Source organism: Heliconius melpomene, chromosome 15 (genome assembly GCF_056956725.1).
Source record: "Heliconius melpomene rosina isolate 202511_hmr_F chromosome 15, ASM5695672v1, whole genome shotgun sequence".
NCBI classification, from domain to species: domain Eukaryota; kingdom Metazoa; phylum Arthropoda; class Insecta; order Lepidoptera; family Nymphalidae; genus Heliconius; species Heliconius melpomene.
In genome coordinates this window covers 12,528,102-12,537,867 of record NC_140403.1, presented here as the reverse complement: position 1 = coordinate 12,537,867, position 9,766 = coordinate 12,528,102, and the positions used below count along the sequence as shown (strand labels likewise).

The 9,766-nt window shown below is 32.4% G+C and overlaps 1 protein-coding gene across 1 annotated transcript; it reads left to right on the top strand.

Moving 5' to 3' along the window:
• Positions 1 to 2,499: 2,499 nt before the first annotated feature.
• Positions 2,500 to 9,266, top strand: LOC146531747 (uncharacterized). The gene is made up of 4 exons (XM_085198537.1): positions 2,500 to 2,512; positions 4,644 to 4,810; positions 6,715 to 6,870; positions 9,039 to 9,266. Exons 1-4 carry the CDS (start codon positions 2,500 to 2,502, stop codon positions 9,264 to 9,266), a joined length of 564 nt encoding a protein of 187 aa, XP_085054663.1.
• Positions 9,267 to 9,766: the final 500 nt, after the last annotated feature.

The window sequence follows — 9,766 nt, the reverse complement described above, 5'->3', positions numbered from 1 at the left end:
TAGGTACGTATTAGAAAAAATTGGGACCAAAAACAAATTCCCAAAAGATTTAAGTATAACATTCTAAAATAATAGTTAGTAAATAACCGTACTGTTTGAGTTGGAGGGCTACTAGTAATAAAAAAATAAATACTCAAAGTAAAAATAAATTTATCGATATTTGAATAATAATAATTGTTCGGCGCGCCGTTTATCCTCAGAAAGGAACTTAAACAAATTACACTGGCAACCCTCCATAATTATTATTCATCCTTTATCCTGGGCATATCGCGTAAATTTGTTCCAAAATTACTTTTATTAAAAGCATTTCTTTCCCTCCGTCGAACCAAAGTGCTAAAGTAGAGTAAATGGACTGGAATTTCCGTTTGAAGAATAAATTATTAAGTAGTATTATCGTAAATAATTCATAAAAATGTGAAAGGATAATTGAATTGCATTGTCAAATTAATTATATAACTATTTTTGTTTATCCTTTTACATAACGAATTAACACTAGAAGTGCCGAAGATTGATACCCCCCTTGAACCGCCGTCGTGACAAATTTGTCCCATTCTACTTATTATGTTGATTGTTGGTATAATACAAAAAAAATATTATTAAAATAATTCGTAAAATATGTAGACTATATTTAATAATCAATTCTTATTTTTTAACAAACATAAAAGTACCAAAAAATAAAACACAAAGAAAGAATAAAATATTTCTAATACGTTCTAAGGTCGTGACAACTAACTGAATAACTCTTACAAAATTATAAGTTATTGAAATTAGTTAATATTATTAGTAGGCCAAGTAATGCATTAATATATTCTTCATCAGTGATACATCACAGATGATGATGACATTGCGTGGTGATGCCTCCAGAATTCGGCGGAAAATGCCAGCGGAGTGCATAGCACTAGGCTCCCAGGTTCCCTCTACCTACCCTACAATTACCCACATTTGGTATCAAGTGTTTTTCTGAAATTCAAGCCTAGCTCAGTCATCCTTTCATCTGATACCTCACTTGGACTAGCGGCAAAATTTAGTATTGACACCAATTTTACCCCACTTTTCAGGCCATTATTTTTTAAGATTTATACATAAATGTATAGTTTTCAGATTTTTTCCTGTACTAGTACTACATGTAGATGCTAGCTGCCAAATTTCATAATTCTAAGTTAACTAAAAGTACCTTATTAATTTGATTCCCTTTATAGTGTCGAAATACATGTTTTTTACTATATAAATAGTCATATCTTTTTTTAAGGGCGCTTTTTCAGGAAATCAAGGGACTGTAGATCGTCATATAGTTCATATTCATATACTCATATGAATATCAACTCGATTTCTCCAAGCAATCCTGAGATAAAGGCACAGACAGACAGATGGACAAAAAATGATCTTATAAGAGTTTTTTTTTCCTTAAAAGCTACAGAACCCTAAAAACTTAGCCATTGACTGCTAAACCTACTATTCAATTTTTTTCCGCCCCCGCATTGCCCTTTCCCCTCCACCTCGTCCCCGAGGCATGAAAATATGTCAAATTATACCCTCAAATTATAAAATAATAATGGCGGGACAAAAATGACCCAGCGGCAGTTCTAGGTAAATCTCATTTTTTTTCAAAAAGTATGACTGCTATAAAATTATTTATATTTTTAATTAAATAAAGGTGTAAAATTGGTAATAGTAAAAAAATTTCATCTACATAAATTAACAAATAAAAAAGTTATATACAATCAACCTTGCGTTTGGGTCAAAAATGGGACGGCGGCGCTTCTAGTGTTAAAAAGTATAATGTAATTTTTCTGTAATATTGAATTATTTCATATTATTTTGACTTGATACTGAAACAATAACAACATTCTAAATTAATACCATGAAGTGCGTCTTCGTATTTTGTTTATATAATTATCATAAGTGAGGCCAGTCATGGTGTACGCAGAAGAATTGAATGAAAACTCAAAGATTGTGGGTTCGATTCCCACTCTGGGAAATGAAATATTTTATATTCCGCTTTCACGTATAATGATCGTTAAAATTTTTGACACGATCCCAACTTTGCGCCTTAATTCAGTCAGCTTAGGACTACACTAACTTTAAATTTAAAAATAATTTAACTTGTGAAAAACGAGTTCCGAACAAAAGTTCGGTGCTTAAAAAAGCATTTTATAAATGTATGAAGTTAGTGCTTTACATGTGAAATTTGTGAAAAATATAGTGACTTGTTACATTTATTTTAAAACTAGAGGCCCCAGCGCGACTTCGTTGGCTTGAACTATTTACGGGTATTTTTAAATTTATTTTAAGATGAACTGTATTTAATATGATTGGCTCTATAGATATGTGGTCAATTTACATTGCAGAATCCTAAATCTTGAATTTTTGATGTTTTTGATCACGCATTTTACGTTCAATTATTATGGCAAATAAATGTTAAAATTATTATGGCAAATAAAATAATTAAAATATGCATGTGAAACAGTTGGTAGATTTTGTTGTCAATCTCTCATTGATATGTTTGATATTGGTAATTAAATATAAAAAATATTTATCGAGGATAAAGAATTCCATATATCTTGATGATCATCGTCTAGAACTAGACTCACGGTATAGATATAATATACTTACTAATTTATGCATATATAATTAGAAATATCTGATACAAATCACATCTGTGACGAATAATATTATTTGGCAACGAACTAAGAGGTAAGAGAGGTAATAGGGAGACCTCAGTTGATCTTCAAAAACGCAATATTGAATACTCTGGACCCCCCGGAGATCATGTAAAAATAGGTTGATGAGAGTGGACAAGGAGAGAGACGAGCATTTGGCGCTAGACTCTTTCTGACTACCCCGCTAGGGATACAGCGTGAAGCTAAATATTACATTAAATAAATAATTAAATAAATAAATAGAAAAGTGATGAATTAAGTTTAGCAAATTAACTGTATGTTTACCGAGTTTGACCCCTTCTGACCTTTACATACATTTGTTTCACTCGCTTATTGTGTATGCTAGGTACATATTTGTGTGTAATATTAACATATTCTATGTTTAGCTTATTTTGGAAATGACAAATTATGTTAAAAACAAATAAATTAAAAGCAATTTTTTTTTTACTTTTTTACAAAAAGCTTTTCTTCAAATGCTCTAAAAAGGACAAAATAAAGTTTATCTTTTATATTTAAACTATTAACTCATAACCTCATTATACACAATTTATATGATCATAAAAGCTTGTCGCACGATTTACTAGTATAAGTAAACTAGTATTAATTTAATTACTTTATTAATTTAATTAATTGTGACTATTATATAATATCCGTCAAATTTGGTTTATATTTTCATCCATTAAGCTTACGTTTCTAAAATACGCCCTGACGACGCGACGTCGTGCCGTTTGTGTAAATGTTGAAGGCACTTTAGCATGCGTGATGTCTCTCTAAGAACGACTCAGCTACGTCGCCTCGGAATGCCGTATAAGTGTCTACCGTTCAGTATGCTAATGTTAGCTTTACTAAAACAATAATATGTTGTTACCAGTATAGCGAGTACTATGATACTTCTAAAATGAAGGTACGTGACTATATATGTACATCGTACATGTCACATATATACATTTATATCTGAGATATACATACGGTTAGATAATAAATTTTAATAACGGTAAAATATTCTTTGACCTAGATTTTTTAAATTTTTATTTTAATGTATCAACTCTACGCTGTATGTCGCTCATAACAGGGTAGGAAGGAGGAACTTAATGTTAAAACACTCCATTCTCCACTTTTCGCCGAATTTTTCAAGGCTTGGTGAGTGACGGAATTCGCAACACGCGATATCTCAAAAAATAATCGAAAAATTGGGACAGTATAAAACGACCTGCCAAAAATAATTAAATTAACATTTTTTAAATACCTCGGGAGAACTGAGTGACTTCATAAAATTACATTGGATCTACCGAAACGAGAGCCGTAGAATAAATATTAATTGTGCGTCTTACAATTTTAAACGACAACACGAAATAAGTCATTTTTACGTTTTAATTAAAAACGGTCTTAATAAAATTGCGAATCATAAAAACAATATTACCAAGCTGATGGTTTATTTTAAAAATATATTTTGGCTTTTACCGAATCCTGATAAAAAATAACCAATTTATTCGGTAGTGATCTTTTGTCAGTGTAGTTACAATTTAGTTTCCTTTATATCTGGCAAAAATAATAGACGAAAATCGCGTCATTATCATTGTTGTATTTTTTTATTTAATTCTCCTTCAATTAAAGAAGAAATTTATGTGTCGATTTAGAATACACAATCATGATAAAATTGGTATATTATTGACCTAAATACTTACACCGATAAAAAAATATTATCGTGATATTCCTATGACGTTAATAAATAATAAGTGAATAATTTTTTATTATGGTTATCTTTGTATTTGGTGTTCAATATTTTTTTAAAGTTTTAATTCTATTTTGTAATATTTTATTAATCATAAGATAAAGATTTGGTGGCGCAGTTTATAATAAGTAATTATTTAAAATACAATTGTTTTGATGTTCCATCCAACATATAAAATGTGAAGTATAGAAAACTTATTTTTTCACAGACTTCATTGTATATTATTATAATTTCTATATAATTTGTTGCAGCGCTAACATCAGCTCATGAAATAACTCAGCTGAAGGTCCCGCTGTACGCGGACCCTCGGCGCGCGGCTGAGCTCAGCTGTCACTTCCAGATGGACGACCAGAGACTACACTCCGTCAAGTGGTACAGAGACATGCACGAGATATTCAGATACAGACCCTCACACAAGGTAACTTTGATATGTATTTACTAACTTTTTCCATGGATCATTTAATTGTTTAATTTAAAACGGTGTACGTTTTTGATATATAACATTGAAGACGTTGTTAACGTATTTTATATGTAAAGTAAATTATACGTAATATTAATTAATTTACTTCTTTCCTTAACTATAATTCTATACTATAATCTAAAAAAATACCTATATTTTTCAATGCATATTTTTTAGATAAAACAATTAATTTTATAGGTGAAATTAGGCATGTAAATTCTTTTCTTATTCCCTTTCAACGTAACTCTAACCTCCGAGGACCTCGGCCACCTCGCCAGCCTGCGAGTGTGGCGCTAACCCACAAACGATGGCACACTTACTCTCCTGCCACAAACGTCCATTCACTTGTTCATTTATGACGATTTGACTAAGGCAACAGAACGAATATTAAAGATCCATCAAATATTTTTTTAACCACTTATCTATATTAATATAATAAAGCGGAAGAGTTTGTTTGTTTGTTTAAACGTTACGATCTCTGGATCTACTGGTCAAATTTACTTTCTTTTTGTATGAAAGCTGCATTCTTCAGACTATCAGACTGCTACAGGCTGTCTAACATTACGGTGTAAGTCTTAGTTAACCTTAAATAACGAAATAACAATAATAAGGAACGCCATCGAATTGCTTTGGGCGCGTGCGCTGTACCTACACATAGTTGATTATATGTCAGTAAATCTAATAATAAAAAAAAAAGTATGGTAGCCTGAGAATCTTATAAAAAAGATATAATAAAGGATTTTATGACAAAAAATAATTGAAAATTGTAAGGTGATATTTCATAGATTTTTATTTCACATTTATATTGAAAACTTACGATCGAAAGTTATTTCATCATCAAGTAAATTTAATGAAAATAATCTTCGGCTTTTATAGCATATAATTAGGACGTATACTGTTCGAGAAATTGTAAAATTAAAATAATTCAACGCTTTGTTTACGGTCGCAAGCCTACGTCGAGTCTCGCGGGGGATGCGTTAAATATATCTCATTTATTATTAATAGCAAGTTAATTACAAGCACTTATATTAAAAAACACGTATATAATCGAGAAATCTATATTTAACTGCAAACTATTTATTTAAGGGAACCACTTACCAAATCCAACAACAACTTTATTTAGTTTTACTTAATTCTTCTATTTTAACGTACGTTAGTAATCCGGAGCTTTTGACTTCAACTAGAACGGCTCGTACCTACTTAAAACTTTAATTACGTTCACATTCACACTAAAACACACTAAAGCGGTGTATGTTACTGGAGTTCCTTTACAGGATTATCTTAATCGGCAAGTTTCTGACAATTTAGGTAACGTCCCAGCTGATTTGAACAACGGAACTTTATTAGTCCTCTAGAAGCTTTTGTTTTTCGTAATCTTCTGTTAAGTCTTGTAAGTAAATCTATACCTTGCCTTTTCCTTGCATTCTCATATACTATGTTCGATGGTGCACGTTGTCAATTTAAAAAAAATGTGGGACCTTGATATCGCCATTGTTTGAGATGAAACATTTCTTAATAACTTTTTTTACGTTAATTGTATCCTTGTCATTTAATTATTCTAATAAGTGCACTTTGAAAAGACAAGCAATTTTTATTCTTTTTTATTTTTTGCGCCCATGACGAATCAAAAAAACAAAGCAAGAAAATACAAATTGTTGTAAAAAAATCATGACATTAATAGACAATTATGCGCAATAAACTTCGAGAATATTTTTTTTCCTTTCTCCAGCTCCACAATAAAAGATTAAGGAAGCCTAATTGTTCGTAACAATTTGCGGACACCCGAAGGCAATCTAACTCGTTACCAACTAAAGACTCGTTAGCGTTAGCAAATTTAATTCATATCGTACTTCGTACTAAAGTCTATTACCCTCGCAGCTATGCCGCACAAGGACCCCACAATACTTGGCGCTCCTACACTAGTGAGGCCCGGCGAGCAGGTACTGCTCAACTGCTCCTCTGACTACTCCCTGCCGCCCTCTGATATTAATTGGTACATAGACGATGAGATTGTAAAGGTATGTGTGTGCAAATCGTCGATATTAGCAAAAATATTAAGAAAAATATTAGGTTGTTAATTTTTATTAATGTGTATTAACAAGCAAGTTTAATTTAAATTCATCCCAAACCGCGAAAAATCTTTCATACATAAGCCTACTATCAACCAAATCTCGAATGTACTATATAATACCACGATCAACCACGGGGGTTGATCGACGATCTTTTTACAATAATAAATATTATTTACATTGAAATTATTATTAAACTTACAACTAATTAAATTCCGAACAAGAACTACAATACTACTATTCTCTAGAAAAAGTAGCATTACCTAGAAAACAAGACAAAAGAATAGAAAAAATGTTACCAGAACACACATATGTGGTTTCACTTTGTAAGTACCTGGATATGAGCTAATAACAAAATGCGCTCATTAGAATATACGGAGGTGGGTATTTTTGTTTTATATGAACATAACTTGTACGTGACCTCCTTCTCTCTCCTCACTCATTAGGGAACGGTGATATGGAAATTTGGCATATTCAGAAAAAATACACTTTATAAATAGAAATTGCATATTTTTTACTTTTCTGATATCTTACTAATGTTATATTTAGCTAATTAATTAATAGTACAAAGTTAACTATTATTTATTTCAATGACGTCATAGGGGGTAGCGATGTAGGATGGCGTTTAACTGTAAACGCAATAGTTGTAGGGTCGATACTCATTAAGGGATTTCCCCACTGTTGTAAGACAACGCAAAATCATTAGTTACTTTACTTTACATTTACATTTTTTAGCTTAATGCTGTATCCCGCATACGACAGGATAGGCAAAGAGTAGGTACCTAGTGTTGAGACACTCCGTTCCCTATTTTCCGCTGAATTTTGGAGGTATATTGCGGAACTAAACGCCGCCGTGAAGAAATGGAAATATAAAACACTTCATTTTCTCGAGAGGGCATCAAACCCACAACATGTCCCGCTTTTAGTCAGGGGGCCTGTGCTACGGCTGGCCTCTACATGTAACATTCTGAATTTGGGCGGAAAGTGGAGGATGAACTAGACTTTCTCCATACTTTTCTTGTTATGCGATAATAAGGGGGGAACCTAAAAATATATTTAAAAATATGTAGCATAATATAAATTCTTTGAAAATTGCCAAAATCATGATAAAATACACATTTTACTAGTAAGCAGTTTGAAAGTAAGTCAATTTTTTGTTGACTTGTTGAAAATGTGAAAAATTTAACTGCAAAAACTTTTATAGGCGTAGTCTTAGAGAGACATAAAAATAAGGGAAGAAAGAGATATTAAAATGGTATAAACTTTTCGTTTAGTATTCAAGTTAGATGAAAGTTTAAACAATATTTTCCTTACAACTTACATTACATTTTATTTTCTATGTTGTAAATGATTTATTTATTTTTCTTTTCTAATAACATTTTGCAGATGTGATAAAATTTAATTTAGCAACATTATTTTTGTTTAGATTATTAATTTGAACGTAGCAGGAGTCGAACTTAAGAGAGTTAATATTTTTATACGTTTCTAAACATTTTTCCTGTATTAACGTGTAAATAACACTAAAAGAGTTTTTACAGGATAGACATTCGTAAATGTCAAGTGTACACTTAAAGCATTGTAATATTTTTTAGTTAATTGCCTTTCTTCTTCGTAACTACTTAGAGCAAACTCTTTTCAACTGGCAATTATACGGCGGAAAGCAACGCCACGTATGAAATAAATATATTTTTTTATTTTTTTTTTATTTTTTTAGTTTCACGCTGTATCCCGCACGCAGCAGGGTAGGCAGAGGGAACCTAGTGTTAAGACACTCCGTTCCCTATTTTCTGCCGAATTCTGGAGGCATTGCGCGTTGAGTGGCAGAACTCAACGCCGCGCTTTGCCTCGAAGCCAGAGCGAAGAAAATGAAAATATAAACGTAAATAAATATTTCACTTCCTCAAGTGGGGATCGAACCCACAACTGTCGCGTTGCAGTCACACCCTTGTGCCGCTGCGCCACGACGGCCTCTAAAAATAATTAATTGTTTCAAATGGTGATCGAACTCACAACCATGTTAGCTACTCTTTTAAAACTTTTAACTTAAGTAATGTATAGAGTTCAATCTTATTAAAGCAATTTATTGAGTTTTAAAGTAAATAGATTTTTTTTTGGAGTTTTGCCCCAAGCTAAGCCTCGAGCTAAGTGCCCCACAAGCAGGCGGGCTGCGCGCGTCCTGGCGCGTGTTGCGCGTGACAGTGCCGGCGGCCGCGAGCGGGGCGCTGCGCGTGCGCTGCGAGGCGACCCTGCCTGTGGAGCCGCCCGTGGTGAGGGACGCGGCCGCCACCGTCACGGTGTACTCGCGGACGGAATTGTCGAAATATGTTTCTAATGGAGATATGTAATGTTTTTGTTTTTATTGTTTTCTGGCTATTGTTGATTATCATAGTTTGATTTAATAAAAAAATAAAAATGAACTCTTGAGGCCTTCATGGTGCAGGGGCACAAGGGTGTAACTGTAACACGACGGTTGTGGGATCGTTCTTCACTCGGTAGAATTAATTATTATTTAATAATATTTTCATTTCCACGTTCTGACACCAAGGCAAAAGTCCGGGTGTGAGTTCCGCCACTCAACACGCAATACATCGAAAAGTTCGGCTACACTGTGTACTATTTAATCAAATGCACTAGGCATTCATGTAACAAAATTAAAATGAAAATTACAAAATATAACTTTATAATAAAATAAATTTCAATCAAATAAAATGTTATAATAATAACAACTTAAAATGTTCCTTTAAACTAAATTTGAAACTTGATTAATATTTTATTAAGTTATATTTGAGTCTCATAGAAGGATAAACGCCCAGGGCGCGATCCTAGAAATAAGAAAACAGCTTCT